Source organism: Drosophila yakuba, chromosome 3R (genome assembly GCF_016746365.2).
Source record: "Drosophila yakuba strain Tai18E2 chromosome 3R, Prin_Dyak_Tai18E2_2.1, whole genome shotgun sequence".
NCBI classification, from domain to species: domain Eukaryota; kingdom Metazoa; phylum Arthropoda; class Insecta; order Diptera; family Drosophilidae; genus Drosophila; species Drosophila yakuba.
The window spans coordinates 11856591-11880509 of record NC_052530.2 but is presented as its reverse complement, the minus strand read 5'-3'; the positions used below and the strand labels follow the sequence as shown (position 1 = coordinate 11880509).

Here is a 23919-nt window from a genome sequence, read left to right as displayed (position 1 = left end):
ACCCACCCAAATACAAAGTCGAATGCGATTTTAAATATTTTCATTTTATTTCAAAACTTAAAACTCTTCAACAATTTGTAATAAAAATATTCTTACTACTTTTTTTTGTATACCAATTAATTAGATTGTGTTTGTTTTCAAACAATAACATAAATGGCTTACAAACGTGTCTTAATAACAAGAAAAGCATTACAACAAAATTGGGGAACAAAATACAAGAAAACAATAATTAATATTTAATTTATGCTTATATAAACTGAAGCCGTTATCGTCATTTTGCCTACGTAACAATTGCATTTGGTAGTATCCGTATCCTGGAATCTTGGCGATTTCGAATCGAAATACTTGTCATAAAATTTTTCTAATCGTTTTGATTAACTTTCGGCTCCTTAGCCGCGAGTCATAATGGTTTCTATATCCGTTTGCATTCGGGTTTGCCTTTTCTTGCTTATTATTCATAGTCGTTATCGTGTCTTTTGCATAATTGAAATTCAACAACTGCAATCGGTATGTGTATGTAATTAAATACAATCAATATATATCGTTCAATTGGTATAGGTACATATATGGCTGCGTGTGTATTTAACAATGTTGGTAAACTAATTTAACGGCTTGTGTCAGTCAGTTAACGTAATTGAATATTCATTAGGTTTAGCATCCTCGACTAACTCGGCCCAAAAATGCACCTTCAGTTTTAAACCGTTTCAAAGTGTGTGTGTGTGTGTGTATATTGGTTTCTTGGGTAATTGTTGGCTAGTGTAAACCATGTAAATTGATTAGATCATTTTAAGGAAAAGTTTAAGTTTAATTGAGTGTTCTAAAGCCAAAGTTGTTAAAGGAATTAGAGCTAAACTTTTGGTTAACGCTGAAAAAAGTTGGATTAACATCTTGCCCTCCTCTTCGCAATTGGTTACAGTTTCGATGGCTATATTTTGCATCTTTGTATATACGTAGATATATATATTGTATAAAAATCTTTGCTAAGTTATGAATAGTTGAGTTGCTGGTGCTGTCAATGTAGATGAGGTAAGTTGCAAGAAGCCAAAATGGTTTGGTGCAAGAGTTGCTTGAAGAATAAATATCCGATTTGCAAGGTATGTATATATTTGTAGATATATGTGTGTTTAGGTATTTAATTGTTATTTATAGTTACTATATTTATATTGCTTAGCGAAAGTTAGGCTGACTGAGATAAAAACCTAACTAAAATTAGCAAACTCGGTACAAGAATAGTTGAGAAAGTGGCAACCTTTTAACTTTAAGAATATTGTAGATTATTTGATATCTTTGGAAGCACAACAAATCCAAAAAATTTGCATTAAAGAACTTTGCAAGAATAATTGAAATGTTTTTAGACAGATTTTTCTCTCAGTGCTAAAGTTTTGAGCTTGATTTCTTGGAATATATCAATGTTTTGAATCCACAGCGGGGGCTTTATAATGTGTATGGACAACCTTTGGTTAACGATTGATGTGCATCCCTCTATTGTTTGTTCTGTTCCTTGTCGAAGTTGGAGGTGAAGGTTCTGTTAAACTGAAACGGTAGCAATGTAGAGGCACTTGCACCACCCAGGGAACTGCTGGCCAGTGGTTCCCTCAGCGTGAAGGACATCATGGGATTGTAGACGCCCGTGGAATGGGTAAGGGAACTAGTGCTCACTGCACTCGCAGTGGAAGTGGTAATGGGATCGCTCAAGCGAGATGTGAAAGAGCTGGTGAAGTTGTAGGGTACATAGGATGAGGTGGTTGCGGAGGTGGTACTGGTGGATGTAGGGCCACTGCTAGTGGAGCGGAGATCCGAGCAACTGGCGCGCGGTGAAATGGCGGAGATGCCCGAACCTGAAACTGAACCCGAACCCGAACCCGGATTTAAATTGGAATAGTTGCTGGCCGAGGGCAGCGAAAAGGAGGGGCCCGCATAGCTGCTGGACATGAATGAGGAGGCGGTGGTGCTGGATGTGGCTGAGGTGGTGCTGCTCAAATCCACGTAGCTCTTGGCTGGCACCGAGGGTGAGACCACTGGAGAACGACTGGGCGGCCGGGAGTGGGTCTGCCGCTCGATCTGCTTCTCAGTGAGGAACCGATCGTAGAAGGTCGAGGTGACGGTGGTGTGGCGGATCTCCAGCTTGCCGGGCTGATAGAGGGGTGTGCCACCGGCACCACCAGGGGACCGATGGTAGGGATCGTACGGCTGGCGATATGGCGACACTGGCCGGGGGAAACTATCTGTTGCAGTGGCGGATCCTGCTGGGTTGGCTGGGATCTGGACTGGATCTGTGTGGCTGTGGCGTGTGGCTGTGGTGCGGGACTCGTACGGGTGGCTCAACGGTGTGCGACAGGCCGAGCGTCGATCGTCCGCATACTTGGCGCACGTCTCTTCTAGTTGTCTATCTACTTTGTGGTTAAACCCGGTTAAACTACTCCCGCTACTTAGTTCGCTACGATTATCAGCAAAATAATTTGGCAACAAGTTATCACGTCTTACCCTACTGCTCTCCCGATCCTTACGCTCCTCATCCTCCTCCTCCAAGCGTCTCCGTCGCGGGGACAGCTCCCGGCTGACATCCCTATGCGATCTGTGGTGCACGGGACTCGTGTCCCGGTTGCCCAACGGACTCCTTCGCGAATCCGCTGAGCCCAAAGATCGGTGTTCGGAGGTCACCCTTATCGAAGGTGCATAGTCTCCAGTTCGGTGAATGCTCCTACCCCGGCTCTCGCTGCGACTTAGGCTCCGGCTGAGACTGAGATCCTCTAGGGAGCTCTTCTTGCTGGCAAAGTGCAGTGAGTCCGTGAAGAGTGAGTCGATGTACCGCTGGCACTTCTCCTTCTGATACGGCTTCTCCTCGCACAGCGTGTCGATCGATTTGATGGAGTTCTTGATCGAACTCAGGCGGTCGTTGATGTTCTCCCCCGTTCGCAGTGGTACGCCCGTATGGGTTCCGGTTCGGGTAATCGGAGAGGTCTCCTAAAAGATATGGTTAAATAGTTTATTGTGATATATTATATGTGTTGAAATGAGCCACATTTACCCTCATTAGACGACTACCCAGGGCATCCAGACCCTCCGAGCTGCTGGCGTAGCTGCGAGTGGCCGATGGTTGATCTGCAAGAGTCTTCTTAAGAATACGTTGAAGGATTTTAGTATTCTCCTCCAAACAATCCAAAACGTCATGAGTGCTGCCCACCATTCGTTCACTGGTCTGACGCGACTTCGGTCTGGGTGCTTCCTCAAACTGGTCCTCATCCTCGTCCTCGTCCCGGAACCGAATGACCTTGGGGCTGGTGGGGCGGTAGTGGGTGGTTATGTGGGCACCGCCACAGTAGCCCTCATCGAAATCATCGCGACGCAGAGCAGACTTGGGCGTAGTGGGGCCATGGCGGCGGGGACTTTGCTCACGTGACTTGGCTGCCCGGAATTCGTCGAAGGAGAGCGAAGGTGAGATGACGTCCTTGAGCTTTTGATTGAATGCCTTGTAGTCCTTCTGGGTCTTAAAGTCAAACTTATGCTCCTGCTCCAGGATGCGTATGCGCTCCTCGAGCTCTTCGGCAGTGGGTGGTTCTGGTCGCCCAGGCGAACTGACAATCCTCTCTAGATTGTGAACCGGAGTCCTGGGCTTTTGCTCATCTCTCATCTTCTGACGTTTAATGTCTTCGATGGTTGGCGATCGAGAGCGCGATTTTGATCGAGTTTTGGCTGGCGACTTGAGCTTCTCATCCAGGACACGTATTCTGTGCTCTAGTTCTCCGGTTGTTGGTATCGCATCTGTATCCGGACTGGGACTAAGAATCATTTCCAGGGGATGAATGGCCGGTTTTCTGTTGGGATCGTTCATTCGCTTGGCCAAGTTCTCCTTGGATTTGGATCTAACCAAATCCAGTACTCGATACTTGTACTCCAAATCATCTGAAATGGGCAGATCGTTAGGATGCGGCTTGCGACGGGCTGGTGAAGTGTACGGACTTCGCTTCGGCTTCCTTTCCGGCGATCGAGTTGGAGAAGGTGATCTCTGTCGATTCCTGGAAGGCGACGTATACGGGGATTTGGCAGACTTTCGGGAAGGAGATGTATAGGGAGATTTGATGATTGGCTTCCGGGTGGGAGAAGTATGTGGAGTTTTAATGGTGGGCTTTCGCGATGGCGAAGTATATGGAGATTTGGTAGCCACCGCTTTGCGCCCAGGACTACGTGAACGATCTCTAGTTGCGGTAGTTTCCTTCGCCTTCGTTGGAGTTTCTACAGGCAATGGTTCATCGTCATCCAGTCCCTTACCCTCACACAGTTCCAAGTACTTGTTCAAATCCTTTTCGTGGGATAGCGAGTACTGCAGTTTAATTTTACGCTCGATTTCATTCAATCGCTGCTCCACATCGATCTTTTCCACATCCTCGAGCAGTTTTATCTGGCGTTCCAAGGAGCGGAAGCGAGACTCCAGCTCTTTGGTGGACGGCAGGTAGACTGTTTTGCGTTTCAAGTGGTGTTTCACAGTGTTGGGTCCCCAGTCGAAGTCCTCCGGCTCTTCGGGCTCCGACTTGTCCTCTTTTGTCGCCTCCTTCGGATTCTCCTCCTCAGGTTTGGCGCTGGTAAAATCCTCGATTTCCTTGGTGAGATCAGAGATAGCCTGAGTCTGCTCCTCTTGCTCAGCGCTTGGCTTGGGATCTACTCGTATCAGTCGACCGTCTTCGGATTTGACAAGATTTCGATCATTGAGCTGTTTCTCCAAGGCCTGAAAGAGATCCTCCAGTTCCTCCGTGTTGGCCCTGGTCAATCTGCGCACTTTCGAAGCTCTGTGTTCGTTGTCCATTAACAGTACCACTGTTTTGCCGTTGGGATCCATGGGTCCTACATCTGTGGAATTGATTACCATTTTTTCGGGCAGTTCTTTGGAAGCAGAGTCTTTGATTGTTTCTTTTTTTTCTGGCAGTTGCTTGCTCGATACTTTGCTTTCTTTGGTGGAGACCGGAACTGAGGTTTCCTTTGATTTATTTGTTTCAGTTTTTGTCGCTTCCTTTTCTTTGGATTTGGGTTCCTCACTTTTAAGATTCTCCTTTTTGGGGGAAGCCTCTTTAGTTGAAGCTTCCTTAGGAACGGGGTCTTTAGTTATGGGTTTTTCCAACTTAGTTTCGGAAGGTTTCCCTTGGGTGGACGTTTCTTTAGCGACTTCAGCTTTGGTGGCCTCTGACTTCTGTTTAATGTCAACTGATTTTCCCTTAGCAGGAGATTCTTTTTTATCCAAACTTTCTGCTTTTTTGTCAACCACTACATTCTCATCATTAACAGATTTTTTATCATCCACTGCATTTTGATCACTAACAAATTTTTTATCATCCACTGCATTTTGATCACTAACAGATTTTTTATCATCCACTGCATTCTGGCCATTAACAGATTTTTGAGTATCCACATCTTTTGCTCGAGCTTGAGCTTTCTCTTCATTTTCAAGGGTTTTGGTCTCCTTAGCCGCGGCAGGTTCAATTTTTCTCTCAATGGGCACTTCTGCTTTCTCGACCTCATCACCTTTGACATGCTGATTGTGGCAGTTCTTCTCCTGCTTTTTGCAGGAATCCTTTTCCTCGAGCTTTTCTGGCCTCTCCTCAAGCACTTCATTTTCTGGTGGGATCGAGCCATTCTTGGCCCGTTCCTCCAACAGTTGCTGCTCCAATTGCTCCAGGCGACGCGTCAGATCTTCTGTTGTGGGCTTGGAGTCAGCCTTGGGCTGCTTGGACTCACTGTCTTTGTTGACCATCATCTTAATGTTGATGCTTATGTTGATGGGCTTGTGGGCGTCGACTTCCTCCAGCTCACCAATGTTCTGGGTGTATCTAACGAGCTCCTTGCCGGTGGCGTCGATTGTCTCCGTGCTCAGTCGCCTGGGGGAGCCACTGTCATCTGCTGACCTTTGGCGCTCCCTCATCGCTTCCAGCAACTTGAGACTGTTCTCGCTCAGCTGCTTCTCCAATGCGAGGACACGCTGCTCCAGCTGTCCTTCGGCTTCCAGTTCCTTGGCCTGCCGAGAGGTGCTCGGTTGGTCCTCGGGCGGAAGTTTGACCCTCGATGCAACTTCGGAATCACTTGCACAGCGCTGCTTGTAGAACTTCTTGTAGAGTTGCCTCTCCAGGAACTGCAATCGGTTCTCCAGATCGGCCCGAGAGGGTAAATCAGAGAACCGACGCACCATGCGCTGCTGCCATTGTTCGTGGTTTGCCGCTCTGTAGTAAGCCGTGTTTGCAGGTGCTTCCGAGGTCTCATCGCCCATGGGCGTGGGTCGTTGCAGTAGCTTTCGCTGCCTCCTCTGCGGATTTATCTCGCTGGGCTTCAGGTTCTCCTCGCCGGGTGATTGGCCGCGCATCTTGCTCTGCAGCTCCTCGATCAGAGCCTGTTGCTGGTGGAGAACCGGTTCGGCCAGGACAGGACGTTCCTTTGGTGGTGGTGGCGGCGGAGGTGGCGATGGAATATGCGCCTCAATGGCCACATCGACGTGCTTGGTTTCGACCGTTTTGGATTCCACGTTTTTCTTATCCCCCTGCAGTGCTTCAAAGCGACTCTCCAGATCCTCCGTCGATGGTGGTGGCTTCTTTTCCTCCACCGACTCGGAGATTACCTCCTGCTGGATCCGCTCGAGAGCTTCGTCCACGGTTTCGTTGAACTGATTCTTGCTACTCATGCGACGCTTCAAGGTTTCATAACGCTTTTCGAGATCCTCCGTCGACGGTGGCTCAGAAGCTCTTCGCTGATTCTTACCCTTTTGCTGACTCTCTTCTGGTTGCTGAGAATCTTCTTCTTTGGCTTTTGGGGTTTCCAATTTGTTGTTGACCACTTTTCCACCTTCTTCAACGTTTTTGCGCTTCTTTTCAGCTTGATCTTCCTCCTCAACTCTCTTCTGCTCTTTTTCGATAGCCACATTAACTTCTTTAATCTTGTCGTCAAAAGATTTCATGGATTTCTGAGTCTTTTCTTCAGCACTCGAAGACTGAGTTTTGGTTGCTGATTTAGTTTGATCAGGTTCTTTAGTCGTTTCTAGGTTGGTGGTACTCATCTGCTTTTCCAAGGCATTAAAACGTTTTTCTAATTCCTCTGTGGAGGGTGGAGATTTTCGAGGAGTCTTTTCTAGTTCCACATCTTTAGTAGTTGAGTTTTCTTTAGAAGCACGTTTCAAATCAGAATCAGTTTGAGGAACCGAAGTCTTAGTGGCTTCTTTCTTTTGAGAATCACTTTTTTTTAACGATTCATTTTCAACATTTTCGTTTTTGGTTTCAGCAGTTTCTTTATCGGCTTTCTTAGGAGATTCTTCCCTTTTTTCGTTTACTATGTTATTACCTTTTTCTAAGCTAAGCTTTCGATTGGATTCCACCTTTTTAGTTGTTGAAGTTTCCAATTCTTGTGAATCATCTTTTGACTCAGAGGTTTGTTTTTCAACACTCTCTTCACTTTTTGGGGACTTATCCTTGACTTTCTGGTCTTGGGTTTTACTTGGTGATGTAGTTGTCTCCTTAGTTTCAGGTTTTTTCTGATCACTGTCTTTGGGATCTTTTGTAGCAATAGGTGTTTGAGAGTCCGACGACTTGTCAATTTCCCTTCCGGGCTCATCTAGTTCCTCTGGCTCCTTTGTAGACTTCGATTCTCCTTCATCGGGTGGCTCTTTCTTGTTCTTGGATGGGCTGCTCTTCTGGACACTCATTTTGCGCTCTAAGGCATTAAAACGATCTTCCAGCTCTGCAGTCGATGGAAGTTTCTTGAGGCGTGGCTGCTCCGCTTTCTTTTCAGCACTTTCAGTTTCTTTGCTATCGCTGGTTTCTGTTTCTTGGTTAGTTTCCTTTGTATTCGATTCAGGTTCCTCGGCTTGGTGCAGCTTGCTGGTTTTTTCGCTATCCTTCTGTTTCTTGGAGCTGCTCCCACTGGGCTCCTCGTCCTTGAGATCGATGGGAGTTTTGGAACTAGATTCGCTGGAACTCATTTGCTTTGTTAAGGAATTGAAGCGTGATTCCAGGTCGGCGGTGGAGGGAATTCGCTCGGATTTAATTGGATAGTCAGCCTCCATATCGGTCTGCTCCTTGCGTTGCTTTTCGGCACTCAGTTGCTTTTCAAGGGTGTTGAACCGCTCCTCTAGAGCTGCTGTGCTGGGAATGTACTTGGATTGCCGATCTCCACTTGGATGATCCTGGCTGATCCTGCGCTCCAGAGCCTGATAGCGTTCCTCGATTTCAATGGTCGATGAGCGAGTCAGGGTTTTACGGCGAGGATCTCTTCTCTTTCGGCTGGCATTACTCAATGTGCTGGCTGTGGGAGGTGGTGGCTTGTACCCAGTATTTTCCTCTATCGTCATGCTCAGGAGCTCTTTGTAGTCGTCCTTGTTCTCGCCTGGAATGTTGTCGTCCCGAATCTGTGGCACCTTGCCATCACCCTGTACGCCATCATCGTCCTCGCTTGGATAGAAACGGGGTAGGGAATTATATTCCCTATCACCACTATGCCCCTCAACCTTTTCCCTCTCCTCTAGGTAAATGGCATTAGTATCCGTCTCTTCCTCGTTGAGCGAGTAGGACAATTCCAGACGATTGGGCCGCTCCACGCTGTTAACCCTCTCGAAATACTGATTTGTCACCCCATCATCGCTCACATCGAAGGCCTTTCGCTCATCCAGCATATCCTCTTCAGCTTCACTCTTTTCTCGAGGCGTCGGTATGGGACTAACGGAAGGCATGTCTGGGAATTCGGAATCGTAAGGAAGTTTCAGTGGCTCTATTTTGGAGCTGACCAAATGCAGTTCCCTGTCAAACTCGAAATGACCGCTCTCCGTGGCACTATCCTCCGCTTGATCTAGAGTATCCGCCTCCTCTTTCGTCGCCTTCTCCTCCTTCTCGTCACCACTATCCGTGCCCATTAGCATGAAGGGAATCTCATGGCTGCTTGGAGCCCAAGACTTGGGTCTCTGTCGCTCCAAACTCGTGTCCCTGGATCCGGCCAGTTGCTTCTGCTCCTTGAGCTTGCGTGCTAGCTTGGCCTTCTGCTTGGGACTCTTCTCCGTGGACTTTGGGTCATCGTCATCACAGAGGCTGGTGTCCGTGCTGGAACCTCCACCACCTCCTGCCCCAGTCTCCTGCTCTCCATCACTGTCCTCGCTGTAGGAGGAGCTGTCGCTCTTTCCGAATCGCGTGCGAAGCTTCTGCGTTCTCACGGAGCTCACATCAGCTCCCTCTCGCATCATGGCAGCTCGATCTGCTTTGATCTCCTTCCAGGTGAGACTATCTCGACGTCTTCGGCTCGGATCGGTGTCCCTCCAGAGCAGAGTCTCTCCCCTTCGCAGCTGTTTCTCTGCAGTTGGCTTGGTGTGGAGGACAGCGGGAAGGGAGGGCTTTCGAGCAGGTGGAATGGCGCCTAATGGCGCTCCAACGCGCTTTCCCTTGTTGGTCACAATGGCAGGGCGACCGAGAAGTAACTGGTTCACCGGAACCGACGACTGGGAGCTGCTCGCTGGACCCGATCCTTGACGGGCTGCCGTGGAACAGGCGGTGGTCAGGATGACATGCGCTTGTTTCTGGCGCTCGCGCAGCCTATCGTACTGCTTCTTCAGCAGGGATATATCCAAAGCCAGGCGATCCTTCTGCTCCACCTGCTGCTTTCCCGCCGCCGCTGGACCCACAGATCCACGTCTGCCCCAATTCAAGCCGAATACAGTTGCCACCGCCAAGCGCTCCTCATCCGAATGGGTGTCCTCCTCGTCGTAGTAGAGCCTACATAATATGAAAGCTATTATATTTGTGGATTAATTTATATTTTGTGATACTCACTGCAATCCCTGTTTGTGACGCAGTGGGGCAATGTTGTAAAGGTGCTTATCCCGCAGTTGTCGCAAATCCGCAATGGGTCCTAGCTTCACCACACGCTCAATGAGACCATTTGAGTCCACAAGGTGGCCATTGAGGAGTTCACTGGAATAGGATCCCATCTTGCCATAGAACTCATCAGCAGATCGAACACTGATGACACGTCTGAAATGTAAAACGAAATGAATAAGAATGATGTTAATTTGAGCTATCACCTAAACTTCAAACAAAACCTATTCAAGAGCTTATTCTTTCAATTTTCCAATTCAACTCATGACCTTGGCCTCCTCCCGTGAAACCCCTTTCTAGCTTACATTTAGCATAGTTCAATGTTGTGTAAAAAATGTGAAAAAAATAGAATCTTCATTTTTGAACACAGGGTATTGGGAATTTAATTACGAGCTATGAGGTATGACATTCCATATTTGGACCCCTATTTCGAACGCTGTGTTCAAAATACTGATAATAATATTCGCAAAAAAACAGAAAATCGATTTTCGGCAAAATTTCAATATTTGCGATTGGTATTTTCGGTATAACTTGGCTAAAAAAAGCCAGAAACTTGTTTCCCACAAAACCATAAAAAGTTCCACAACGTCTGAACATGAAATTCCTGGTGGGTAAAGACCGAGCGGAATTGCTAAATTGCATTTGGCAACCAAGAAAAACTCATGCCAAAATTCCAGCAACCTTGACACAAATTCTTGCTTTGCACTGCGGCGATTGTTTGGCCAACCACCCACTAAAAACCAACCCAACCAAAACATTCTATGCAGACTGGGTGGCACACTGATATAAACGTAGTTTTGCACTCAATTACATTGGAGAAACCTTGCTATTTCTCTTAATGCATTCCAGATGGGTTTTTAACTCAGTTCTTTAAAATTGGGAAAGTAATAAGATTTAGTGTCTAAGGAAATGTTGGGTATTCATATCCTAATATTAATTAAAACTGAAAATAACTGCCAGCTGGGCTGATGGCATTTAAGAACTCACTCTTCAAGCAGACTCCAAAGGACGAGGGCGGTGCGAAGCAGGACATCACTGCCCTCGATGAGCACCAGGTCCCAGACGCGCAGCACACAGGACATGGGCAGGCAGGTGCAGAACATGGTGAGGAACCACTGCATGGTGAAGACGTTGGTTAGCGGCGGTTCGAAGGCATTCTCCACGGGTCCCTGGAGGCGTTGCAGGTGCTTCGCCAGTCGTGGCAGTCGCGTCTGCATCAGCTCCCGGAAGACGCCCATATCCGCCTGCAGGCCGCCCATCGAGCCGTAGAAGTAGCCCGTGGGCAGAACGCCCTCCACCAGGTAGATCATGACCTTCATGGACTCCTCCTCCTCCTTGTCCATCACTTGCAGTATGAGGGCGCCCAGCATGTTGAAGCCCTGTGCCAGAAGCACGGTGGTTTTGTTTTATATTTGTGAAGTGCACACACAGCGGACAAAGATCCTTCAAGGAGCACTCACCTGGCAATAGCCCACCTCGGGGTTGTAACGCGCATAGCCCAGAAGGATGCGCTTCAGCTTGGCCTGGTTTATGGAGCCCGCGGGACCGGTGCACAGATTCGAGCCAGTGCGATGCAGATCCTAAACGGAGACGAGACATTAATGATTCCCTGAAGGACCACCTGTCCGTGACTGGAACTCACCTTGACGATTTGTATGCCCAGCTCCTCGTCATCCTCGCGCCACTCCTCGCAGAAGCACTTCTCCCGCTGCTGAGCCCAGTCCACGTTCTTCGACTTGAGGTACTTGTCCGCCAGCGAGAGCCACAACTGTAAAGAATAATCAAACGAAAAATGCGATATGTTTTTAAAATTAAATATAAATATTACTTGAGCGTAAACTATCCCTTGATGCCCGTTTAAAATCAATAGGATATATAGTACATTGATTTTCAAAACTAGTAACCTAAGCTGAGTAAATTGGAAAACCTTTTTCAAAGGCTCTATGTTTGATTAACCCATTTTTTATATGTAGTTTATAAGAAATGTAGTGATTAATAATAAATATCCCCCATATCCTGTGACCTTATGCTGCCCAAATAAGAGAAACCAACTAGATGAAATTTTACCTTGCGTCGGAACTCGGGTGGAGTGCCTCCGGGCAGGCGGGCCACCAGTTTCATGGCATGCAGCCACTGGTTGTAATCCGAGGTGGCTTCATCGTCGGCAGCGGCGGAGGCTGAGGCTGAGGCGGATGGGGCGTGGCCGGATCCGGAGGCGGTGGGGCTGGTCCCGTGGCCTCCGCCATTGCGGGTCAGCATGGTGGTTTTGGTGCTGCTGGGGCTTCTATTGTTGCTGCCGGGGGTGGTGAGGGTGGTGCTCCTGGTGGTGTTGGTGGAGGTGCTGCTGCTGCTGAGGCTGTTTTTAGTGGGCGAGGTTAGGCGGGCGCTGGTAATGGCTTTCTGCGGCGGTGGTGAGAGGCTAAAACGCATTTTAGGCTGTGCATCGTCTGCAAAAGTTAAGCAAAAATCGTATATAGCATACTTTGGTGCGGCGGACGGGAAAAGGATATGGTTGTCTATTCAAAATAGGATTCTGGGCTCTTGGCGGCTGGATCCTTAGCACTTACAATATCCGTGCAGTATGCAAACTTTACATTTATAGAGATATTTCGTAATATTAAAATACAGAGTTGGTTGTTGGCACCAAATATACGTTTTAAGAGCGCGCAAAGGAGAGAAGAAGAAAGAATACAAAATATATTTATATTTAAGTATTTATATAGCATATAGACACTTAATCAATCAAGTGCTCTGATCCGAATGGTGGCGAGAATGTCGATGAGCGAACCAACTTTTGCGAGCGACTAGGATGCGGCATGCAGTTGTGGCACGGATTTGTGACGATTTGTGGCACATCCTTGGGAGGAATCATCAGTGGCGGGGCGTAAAAAATGAAAGCAAAGCCAAGTCAAAAGGACGAAAAACACTCCATTGAGAAGCGTGCCACAGAGAAGAACACGAGTGTCTGTCTTTGTGTTAAATTGACCATGACATTTATTTCACTTGACAAGAATGTGTGTGCGTTGCGAGGATGCGAACATGAGGATGTGTGGGCGATACATGTGTGTCCTGGCATGGCATTCCATGTAAAGCATACAAAGTTAGCCCTCCTGCGAGATCCTCGCTGCGATGCTGACACCCCGACATGCGAACAATATCCTCGTGGCTCAACTTTATCGGCTTCTAGGCTGCAGACAGCTGCCGACAGGCATTCCCTGACCTCCACATAAGCCACCCACATGCTCAGACCTAAAGGTCAAGTTAATAAAAAATATATGATGTCTTTCGCTGGCCCTAAGCAGCATAAATTCTGATTGCACTCGGCGGTACGTAGATTGGCTTAGGTTTGAGCTTCGCTCCTAAAATCGATATATTTTCTGGAGAAAATATTGCCCCAGCTTTGGGCAATCGCTGATAATTTGATTTTCGCTTTATTTTTACATCTGCTCTGCGTTTGCCAGCTTATCAAATGGGAACGTGAGCCAAATTTGAAATTAAAATCGTAAAAAGTTTTTCCCGGGCTTCCATCAAAGCTTCTGTTGGGAAATAAAAAGGGAATGGAATGTGTGGAAATAACATTTCCGGTTTTAAGGAAATTCTCGGGAAATTGGTCTTATTGTTTGCGTTGAAAGCAGACAGCTAAGAATGCGGGGAATCTATTAAAATAGAGCCCCAAGAAGGATACTCGTACTAAACATTTTTGCAAAAATAATTCTCTATCTGAAATTTTTGATTACATTTACAGTCGTACTTCTCTAAGTTCAGCTATCAATTTGGCAACATACATATATTGTACCATTTATATTTTATATCATTCCTTTTTTACCATGAATAAACACAGTCTGTGGACATGGTGTTTATCTGATCTTATTTGATTGGAGAAAGTTCTACTTAGCCATGCTATACTGTAACTGGCGGCATGATTGCCGGGAATTTTTCCTTTCCATCGCTTGTTTACACGCTAATGCAAATCCACACATTCCGTATGTAAGTATGTTCAAGCTGAAATGTTTACTCCTTCGCAGAAAGGCATTTGTATAATGAAAAGGCAGTTGGTAATGGCCGTTAACCAAAGTTAAAGCTGAACAAACATTGGCTTGTTTACTCCCAGCAAATTGAAGAGAGTCCTGGCAGGAGCAGCAAAGGTCCTCTCTAGCCGGAGGACCAGCATCCAATGGAGTATGAGACCCCGACCCTGGCTAATGAAATACTAATTGCGCCGACTCTTATGTAATGGGGTCCCTAACTTCGCACCAATTAGGCGCCGGACGTAAAAACATTCTTTATTCTTTATGGCCAGAGGATGGACTGCCCGCCATGGGGGCTCATATATTTTTGTTCCTTTCAAGTGCATTTTTCCATGGAAAATGGAAGATTTATGTGCGACTGACAATGAGGAGCCGTTCTTTATTGTGTGCAAGTGAGTGTAATTATTTTAAATGCGCCTGCCCAAGGACATCTAGGATCTACGAGTGTTTGTCAAGGCTGCGATAGTTAGCCCACATTCTAGCCCGAGCGTTTTTGGCCCTGACCAAAACTAAACTTTGGCGTCTTGCGTCTTGTGTTTTTCTTATGTGTACTGAGTGTGTGTATTTGTAATGTGTGTGTTTTGTGTACTCAACCATAAAAACACGTAAAGCATGACAGTTGGTTTAATGAGCCGAAAGAATATTCGTCCTGTCAGCTATTTATATAGGTAAATAAGAAATGAAAGAACAGCGGATATTTTACGGCTATGGCGGTCACATAAAAATATATATTACTTTCATAGAAAACATATTTCACATAATATAGGGCTTGGCAGCTACAAGTTAAAGAAAAATGGCCAAGTGCTTAAGGGAAAAAGTTAAAGAAGATATATTCTCTTTTTTAAAGGAGCATGTACAAATTCAAATAATCAAAATAAAGCATGTAAATCTTGAATTAAGGAAGTGTTGTTAATTACTTGTTTACAATGACAAGAGGAAGAGGTTTAAAATTTTACCTCAGTGTGGCTATAACTGTGTACTACAACATTTTTAGTACGCAGCTTAAAGACCTGCCTTAAATTCCGCTTCCCCTTGAGCAGCTCAAAAGGGACTTACTTCACTTTATGTAATGCCCATGCCCGCATTCAGCAGCCAAAGCTGCGTACTTAAACCGCATTTATCCCTGGGGATTGCATGGCCCCAAAACTGGTGGTCCACGGCAGAAGAAAGAGTGCCAGTGAGTGTGTGTCTGTGGCCACTTTCCTCTGGCCCAACCTGCGATGCAGTTGGGCAGGGGCTTTTATGGGTGACTCGGATGCGCAGGCACGTTCGCAGACATTAGTGTCAATTCGGGCGTGAGGCTGCTAATGAATTCCCCAGTCAATGGCCAACTGGATGATAAATTTAATCCTCGCTGGTTCATTAAACTATTGCAATGCTTAACCTAAATGATTATCGGCTTAGTGATTGCAAATCGCCCTTATCACGCGGTCCCAGACAAAAGCACTTCAGCGGGCGATTATGCAAAAGGGAGCGGGGCAAATCATGGGGATAACTAAGGGAAAATAGAGGAAAATTGCGAAGGGTAAATCCTGCTTTTGATGGCAGCTTACATAATGACTCCCCGAGGAGCACTTTTTGTTGCTTTGTTGCTTCTGCTGCCACTGCAGTTATCGCTGCCATGACGCGAGTTGTCCTCTATTTAACTTTGATTAAATTTACGAGTAACCCTCCCAAAAAAATAAGCATTACTCATACGCCACGTGGGCCCGCCCGTGCAAGGGGATAGCAATCAATTTGCATCACGCGGACTGAAAATGCCTGTCAATTCCAATAAGCCCTCCTCTCAAAACTTAAGTGAACATTGTGTCCTGCCAAAAGCAAGCACAATTTTTATTCTTCTTTCAATTTTTGCATCTGCTTTTGAAAGCTACATAAGTTTGATAAGGGACTCTTGCCTGTGACAGGCCAGCTTCTGCTTGGATTTACTTTAAAACTTGTAAGAAAACGACTGACTTTGTACCCAATCAAGATGGTGTTTAAATGTACAAGTTGGTGCAGTCCTTTGAGCTTATTCTTCAGAATCCCTGCCCATGAATACCTTTCAATTATCCTTGAACATGCTACATTCTTTCCGCTTTTTTAAAATATATATAAACTTTCTAATAAAATTAACAAGAATTGTTATTTACATGACTATTTTTCTATATCTCCTGATGATTGCCCCATCATCCGCTCAACTTCGGCTCGGATTTCTGAAACCCCGCGAAATTGGCACACGTGTGTGCACATGTCCAAGCTCCACAGGATCCTTCAACCGCCCACACAGCAGCTCGTGTCACTTTGCATCGCCATAAACGGGATGGTGGGCGTCATAAACCAACTGCTCCGTCGGTGTAAAGTGTGAACTGCGACGCAGTAATTACGATTTGATGGGAAAATGTGAGAGGTGCTGGTGGAATTGAGAAAAAAATCAAAGACCAAAAACAGGAAACTCGGCAAACACATACGAGTACAAGCGAAATCAGCAGAGTGTAAAATGATTGTTGAAATGTGTGGGCAAAAGCCGGAAGAAAGGGCAACAGCAACAACTTGGCCAACATGCAACAGATGTATGTATACATGATAGGGGTGTTATGGGATTTTCGCAAAAATTCAACTATCCTGTATAGGGACTAAGCTTAAAATCATAAACGGGCTGTGAAAAATTCAAATTATGTGTGCACTGCCCGGGGTGGATAAATATAAATGGGTTAAATGGGGTCGAACGCCTCCAACTCGGCTGTATGGCAAAATAATGGAAATTTATGCCAGCAAAGGGAAAAGCCCTTGCCTTACGAAAAATGCAAATGTTAATTACAAGCGGCCGCCAAAATTAGAATTGTGCGCGTTTACCGTGAGTACAAATTTTGTGTATGTATGGCTGCGACTGTGTGGATGTGCGGTGTGTTAGTATGTGTGTTTTAGAGCGGACCTCAGTTAAATTTAATATTATATTATATTTACATTAATAAAGGATTCTAGTGTATATATTAAGACAGCATTATACAATATCTTTATGTACATAATATCAATTGGTGATTGGAATTTAACTGAATTCAATTTAATTATAATCATAGTAAATACAGAGCGCTAACAGTTAATTGAATTACGCCAAATATGGTTATAAATAGGGTAAATAATATTTTAAATTTAATAGTCGAAATATATAACATTTTATAACATCTCTATAGAGGTCCGCCCTAGCGAAAGTGCGACCAACGAATATTGAATGACATATGCAGCAGCTTTACTTGTGAACTTCTTTTGCATAAATTACCTTGTCGTTGTTATTTGGTTCGTTTTAAAACGTTGTCAAACAAATAAGGTAAAAAGAGAGATAGAGAGAGAGAGCGAGAGTTAAGACTTTGTATCAAAACGAGCAAAAGATCGAAGGCATAGAAAGTCGATTAGTTTGGCATTGAGGCGCGCTAAAATAAACACACAAAGGAAAAGACATCGATCGACAGTTAAAAAGACTTGAGAGGTATGTTAATTAATTATTGAATATGTATATGTACACACACACACGTACAGAGAAACGCAGAGAGAATGAGTGTGGTTAGCTGGTCTGGTGCGGCTTGGCATAGTTACCCATGTTAAGTTAACGTGCGCCTGACGGTATGCTATGATTTCTGCCACTGCTCGCAGCGGCTCTTTGTTGTTGCTGCCGCAGTTAGTAGTAGTAGTAGTAGTTTTTGTTGTTGTGGGGATTCTCTATTTATGGTTTTACATTTTTGCTTTACGTTGTACTTGTTCTTGTTGTTGTTGTTGTAGTAGTAGTAGTAGCTGTAGTTGTTGCTGTGGCCTATTGTATTATTTACACAAGATTTACATGAATACACATATAGACACTTACACTTAGGCATGCACATCTATAAATACGTATTGGATTGTAGAGCTACTATTTGCATAGGTATTTGTAGCATGCTGAAGTTACATAATTTGGCAAAGACTCTGACTGACACACACACAGGCACAAATCGCCGTGACTCAAATGTCATTGAAAACTATTTTTTTGCCCCACAGAGGAGCTCAAAAAGCATTCAACTCACACACACAGTTGTTGCACAAAAAAAAGAAATGCAAAAAAAACGAAGGAAAACCTTGAAAACTAAGCAACTGCAGACCCAGTTCCCAAAAGCTGGCCAGGTGACTGCTGACTTGGGGGAAAATGTGTGGATAAAGCGGACACTGAGCAGTGTCTTAATATTACACTCGGAAAAATGTTTCCTTCATGATGTTCGTATCTATCTTAGGTATGAGTCCACATACTTGGAATCATTTAAGTTTGCATTAGACTTACACTTTGCACATCAAATGGAAATAGCACATTAGTGTAGGCTTTTTATCCGAGTTTATTAAGCCACTATTAATTTTTTGCACTGCAGCCATGCCATTGTACGCCTAGTGGTGCACTCATCGATTCCACGTCTTACTGGCCACTGACTTGACCCACTTTCGTTGTTACGTTTGCCCTGGCTGCCCCGTTCTAGCCAAGTAATTACCTTTGAGCCGGAACTCGTGTTTAAAATTTCATGCCATTTAAATGTACTCGTTTGCACGAGCTGCTTTTAATGAGCCTAATAAGCCTAATACTAAGGATTGTGGCCATGACGTTGTGGCGGGTTTTCGTGTTTCTGAGAGAAAAAGGTGAGCAGAGCTTGAAGCCACGTGGATTTAATAAAGGAAGCAAACAAGAGGCTTGCCAAGAGGCTTGCCATGAACGCCTGGCACAAACGGCGGTTGTTTTGCTGTGGCTATTAATTACGAATTGACTTTCCAAGTTCCTTTGAACTTCCCCTAACATTTCTGTTATGTAGCAATTTTTCACCCATCAAAGTTGCTCAACTGCTGCATGATGGATGTGAATGGTTTGGCCCAGATATACGTGGATTAAAGCGGCATGGCCTTCAACTTTTATTTTTTTGTGGGGCATTCTTTGTAGTTATGCAATCCACAATCAACTATTTTTTCCTTTTTGCCAAACAAAAACCAGTTCGTAAGCCTTTTCGCTGGTCGAGTGTGAGAGCGTGACATGAATCACACTCGTGCACTGCAGCAACAATGGCAGCAACAATAGCTGGCCATATCAGTCATGGCCAAAAGAGGCATCACCTCATGTGTGTGTGTCTGAGTGTGTTCTTGTGGCAGTCGGGGAACACAAGCGGGGGTTTTTGGGTATATTACCAATATCCCACGCTGCACGGCCAACGGGAAATGAACCAGGAAAGCGCATTAAAATGGGCGCTCCGGTTTTAATGAAATTTTCAATTGCATGCTTTTGGGCGAGTGCAGCTCTTAATTGCATTTTCCTAGGCTCAGCCGATCGATAACATCGTGTTGTTCCATTACGCACGCTGATGCTACTTCTTGGAATTCAGTTAGAAAGCGGTTTTCCACCTTGGAATAAGTTAAATAATAAATAAATAAACGCACGCTACTTTTACACGCGCTCTTGTTTTTATGGCCCTTGTTTTCTAGCTACCATTGGTATTTTGGTCGACGAGTATCAAGGGTAACACACTTACACACACACACACAAGCCCACACTTGTATAAAAAGAGAAAGAGAGGGGTGCCGAGGAGTGACAGAGACGGGGGTGATATAAAAACATAGATAAGACAGGCAGGCAAAAATTCTTGTGGAGGCCAGTCTTCCACGTTTGTTGTTTCAAACCGCTTGTGCACACGCACACACATTCACCCTCACGCACACAATGTCGGGCTTTACATGTGTGTGGTTGTGCGTCGATGTGTGTGAGTGTGGCCCGTCAGACAGTCTCAATGCTGCTCTGTGTCGTCATCAAGTCAGCCTCCTCCTCTCGAAGCACACCCACACACACACCCACAGATACACGCATGGGCTTCACCTGCCCACAACTCTCACACACGCACGCACACCAGCAAACGGCCACAGGACACAACAAAGTTCATTCAATAAATGCAAACACAAACACACACATACATGCACGATGCGTGACGGTAGCGAGGCTTTTATCAGCGTTCAGCCGTGAGCGTTTGGGCTTCCGCTTTTCCGATTCCGCACTTCACGATCCACACAGCTGAGAGTTCCGCACTTGACTGACGGCAGTGGCCAAGACTCAGGCCAGAATCGAGCCCCCAGCTGTCAGTGGGGAGCCTGCGCACTGGCACGCCCCCTCCCACCCACACGCACACTTTGACATTTGGTGCACTCAGAAAAACGATATAGTACTAAGAAGTATTTCAGCCTAGAGGTTTGCAAGAAGTAATACAACTTTGCAAAGAACAGTGGCACTTTAGGCTTTGGAAGCATTGAATAAATGATTGAAAGAATACAACTTTCACAGAAATTGCCAAAGGATTTTTTCAAATTCCTTGATATTTGAAATTGGTTAAATTTATGTTATGACTATTTTGGTAAGTTCCACTAACCTATTTAAGTTGGCTTCTATGCTCAGAAATCTATAGCCCAAAACTCACCACTCTCCACGACGAGAACGGCTGTGACAAACTCGCACAGGACCTCCTGATGCCGCTGCAGACGATCCCTGGCCACGAGAACCCGCTCCAGCAGATAGCCCAGCATAAGGATCTCGACCTTCAGGATGGCGCACACATCGATGAGCTTGCGCACATCCAGACGCTCCAGGGAGGACCGATTACCGACCATGCCGCTGGCCAATTGAGCTAGTTGTCCTTTCTTCTTTTTGGGGGATCGTTTGAGGACAGGATTCCGGCAACAGCGCCTCATTCGCTTGGCCAACTGCTCTTGCCTGCCGTAGATATCGCATAGCAATGCATCGAGTAGCTTCTTGGTTTCACTGGATAATGATATGCCCAAATTGCAGCTATCACCATTATGCTAATATCACTCACCTCATTTTGTTGTCTTTATAGGGAGATAGCACGCTACAGTTGGTGGTTTACTTTTAATTTTAATGATTGCATTGGACTTGAGTTGCTTGGGAATTTTTGTATTTTTTTCTTTTTTTTTACAAAAAGCAAACTGAAGAACTTAAATTAACATAATAATCAAAGTGAAGTTCGGGTACTCTTTTGAAATGCTATTTATTTTTATGCCGTTTTACAGTTTTAAATTTGTTGATGGATTTGCGCAAGGTTGCTTAATAAGGTAAGGGTTTCGAATAATGTTGTAGTACTTGATGGCCAAAATAAAATTTAAAATTTCATAAGAAATCGTAAAATTGTGTATGAAGTTTAAAATAATATAGGGCCATCGTGTTTTGTTGCCTAGTAGAAGGTACGATCTATATGCGTGTTCAGGGAGAAATTGCGATACATGCCGAAACGCACGACTTCATTGGAGAAACTCTGGGGCAACGGATAGAAGCGCTTCGGAATGGTATAGGCATTGGGTGCATAGTAACCATACTCGGAGTTGCAGGTGCGGTACATTGTGTTGGCATCCGTTTCCACTCCATAACCTTTGAAGCTGTCTGCTCAGAAAATATATACAACATTTTAAAATTACAGTATGCCTGCGAAAATTAGAAACCTTTTACTCACAGGGACACTTGATGTCCTCACGCTTGTGCAAATTCTCATAGAGTTGGGCAGTCCTTACGACGGGCTTGCGTTTTTGAAACTTGGCAAACTCGATCTCCGGATTGAAGGTCTCAAACTTGTCACAGTACTGTTCGCACATTTTCTCGTTTTTACTGTTGAAAATTTGTAATTGTTTAAAGCGGCGTCTGCTTATGTGGGGCTCAAATAACCTATAATGCCTAATGCTATTGAACCAACGGGACAAGTGCCAAAGAGGTTGCTATGTTTGAATTTTGACAGACGGCCGGGTGGGAAAGTACCACATAAATAGTCAAAACTCAGCGCCTGCGCGATTCCAACCGCTTTGACAGCTCGCGTGACAGTTGTGGCCTGGCCAACTCACCCCTTCGGAAAATATACACAAAACCCGAACTCAACACACAACAATTTCCTGCAAATTTCACGCCACAATGTATAGGATGTGCAACCTATCGAACCTGCTGAACTTCATCATCTGCATTGCTAGCTTCAGCCAGAACTTCGATGGAACCCTGGCGGTCAAGAGGGGTCCACATCATCCCAGGGGCGAAACCCGGAGAGTGGACCAGCATCTCACCCATGAGGAGCAGTAAGTGGGGGGCAGTAACGAAAATATTTTAAAAATCGCAATGATATTTCTGTATTTCAGTCGCATCGATGACGATTTGAGGGACATGGGCGTACAGGCAAATCTAGATGATTTGAGTGAGGAGGAGAAAATCTTCTACATGTTTAAGGTATGTCGTTGGCTTGCTACTAATAAGTTAGAAACACTTACCTTTATTATCACTTATCATTGCTGATGTAGGCCCATGACAATGATAATAACAATGCACTGGACGGGCTCGAAATGATTCAGTCTGCCATGCATCATAACTATGACTATTTCAAAAACAACGAGCGGGATGAATACCTACAAAATGCCACTGATGAGCTGGAGCACTTTATAGGTATTTTATATCACTTTGATCTTAGAAAAAGAAAAATGAAATTGAACAATGTTGTTTCTTACAGAGGCAATTGATAAGTTTCTGCTGATTGCCGACGACAATAACGATGGCCTGCTTCACTACCCAGAGTTTGTGAAGGCCATCACCGGTGGCAAGGAGCAGCCGAGTGTGGACAGGAATATTCTGCGCTAATCCTTTCAAGATCCCGACTGACAGTACTCAACCAAAAAAGAAACCGAACAGCCGAAGTAGACACAATAATAGTCATAGCATAGTTAAATTTTGTAGCAACAAATCTGATTTCCAAGCTGAACCATTTGAGACTGTACCACAAGCAGAAGCAAACCACGCACTAGACTGCACCTCGTTTGTACTACAACCTAATGATTTAATATACATTTAAATAGATACATAAATAAGAGTGCATTTTGCTTTGGAATCTTTAAAGCAATCCGTCGCAGGTCTGGGTGGTGTTGCAGGCCACTCCCCGGAAGCCATCGTAGGCGGCACGCTCCATCAGGACGATGAGGTCGTTGTAGCGCGGTTTCTCCAGCGGCACTCTGCGGATTAGTTAGAACCCGATTAATAATTGATAGAACCCAGCGATATCTTAAGTTATCATCTGTATAAGTTAAGTTTCTAACACCATTTTTAATAAAATTTGGATTCACTTATCAGAAACTTTCACGGAAAAATTCCTTTTTCAACAAATTTATCTTCTTACCCTTGGAAAACTTCAATGGCGCCCATTAGAGCACGTCCTGCCTTCGCGTACTCATAGGCTGATGTGGGGCAGGCACAGGATGCTGCGTAGAGGCACTCATCTCTGCCGGCTCCTTGGGCGGCCAGAAATCCGGTTATTAGATAGTCATCGCCCGAGGCTATGCCCAAGCCAAGGTTGTCACTACGACCTGCGGAGCGACCATACCCATAACCATGGCCACTCCAGTGTCCTGCGCCCAGCATTCCGGCGGAGAAGATTAGCACTTTCAGGAGTATGATGATCAGCAGATTAGTGAGATTCAGACTTAGCACCTTAAGTGATAATAACGAAATTAAATTAGAATCCAAACTAAGTTACAATGTTAAGGGAATGTAGCCTTGATATTCTCAACCCACTTGACTGTTCCCGGCTGAGCGATGCAGCAGCTCCTTGGCCACCTGGATGACCACATGACCAGCGGGACTGCCGAACATGCTGTTGGCGTTCCGTAGCCAAGAAAGAGGTCTTTCCAGGGAGGTAACTCCTGCATTGAACTCCTCCTCGCTGGAGTTCGATACAGCTCCATTATCCGTATCCAGGTCGTAGGATTGCAGCTGATAGCTGGCTGCATTTGCGAGATCTAGGTACCAGATCAAAGCCAACAGAGTGGCGATAGTAATGATCATGTGATCTCCGCCTGGTTGTGGCATCTTGAAGATCGCGTGACTGTCAGCCGGTCTGAATCGAAAGTGTCGCGAATGAAGACTAGTCTTCGCCCCGGGAAGTGATGCGTTTTTATGGCCCAGCGTTGCGGATTGGCAGGTAGACGAGGAGTAGGAGGAGGGGAGATTAGGCTGCAGGCCTCGTTGCACTGGAAAAACGGATCGGGAGCGAGAGTGT

The 23919-nt window shown here is 45.4% G+C and overlaps 4 protein-coding genes across 14 annotated transcripts; 1 reads left to right on the top strand and 3 right to left on the bottom strand.

The window, feature by feature from the left end:
- Positions 1 to 28: 28 nt before the first annotated feature.
- On the bottom strand, positions 29 to 19932 carry LOC6536499 (titin). Of its 11 annotated transcripts, XM_039375982.2 has the most exons (11): positions 19805 to 19932; positions 17432 to 17645; positions 12398 to 12418; positions 11898 to 12277; positions 11473 to 11598; positions 11291 to 11410; positions 10818 to 11209; positions 9786 to 9986; positions 3185 to 9728; positions 3029 to 3115; positions 29 to 2964 (listed from the first exon to the last, which is right to left on the bottom strand). In XM_039375982.2, exons 2-11 carry the CDS (start codon positions 17433 to 17435, stop codon positions 1483 to 1485), a joined length of 9357 nt encoding a protein of 3118 aa, XP_039231916.1. In that variant the 5' UTR covers positions 17436 to 17645; positions 19805 to 19932; the 3' UTR covers positions 29 to 1482. The 11 variants fall into 11 exon arrangements, with proteins under 11 accessions (XP_039231916.1, XP_039231919.1, XP_039231915.1 ...); XM_039375985.2 differs by lacking the exon at positions 19805 to 19932 and having other exon boundaries at positions 17118 to 17848; XM_039375981.2 differs by lacking the exon at positions 19805 to 19932 and having other exon boundaries at positions 17432 to 17848.
- A 932-nt stretch (positions 19933 to 20864) lies between these two features.
- Positions 20865 to 21593, bottom strand: LOC6536497 (UPF0691 protein C9orf116 homolog). The gene is made up of 2 exons (XM_015192281.2): positions 21349 to 21593; positions 20865 to 21278 (listed from the first exon to the last, which is right to left on the bottom strand). Exons 1-2 carry the CDS (start codon positions 21485 to 21487, stop codon positions 21073 to 21075), a joined length of 345 nt encoding a protein of 114 aa, XP_015047767.1. The 5' UTR covers positions 21488 to 21593; the 3' UTR covers positions 20865 to 21072.
- Positions 21594 to 21707: 114 nt separating this feature from the next.
- Positions 21708 to 22997, top strand: LOC6536496 (multiple coagulation factor deficiency protein 2 homolog). Its single transcript, XM_002097038.4, has 4 exons — positions 21708 to 21955; positions 22016 to 22103; positions 22175 to 22316; positions 22381 to 22997. Exons 1-4 carry the CDS (start codon positions 21798 to 21800, stop codon positions 22506 to 22508), a joined length of 516 nt encoding a protein of 171 aa, XP_002097074.1. The 5' UTR covers positions 21708 to 21797; the 3' UTR covers positions 22509 to 22997.
- On the bottom strand, positions 22681 to 23907 carry LOC6536495. Its single transcript, XM_002097037.4, has 3 exons — positions 23436 to 23907; positions 23041 to 23351; positions 22681 to 22876 (listed from the first exon to the last, which is right to left on the bottom strand). The coding sequence occupies exons 1-3, from the start codon at positions 23727 to 23729 to the stop codon at positions 22759 to 22761; spliced, it is 723 nt and encodes a 240-aa protein (XP_002097073.1). The 5' UTR covers positions 23730 to 23907; the 3' UTR covers positions 22681 to 22758.
- Positions 23908 to 23919: the final 12 nt, after the last annotated feature.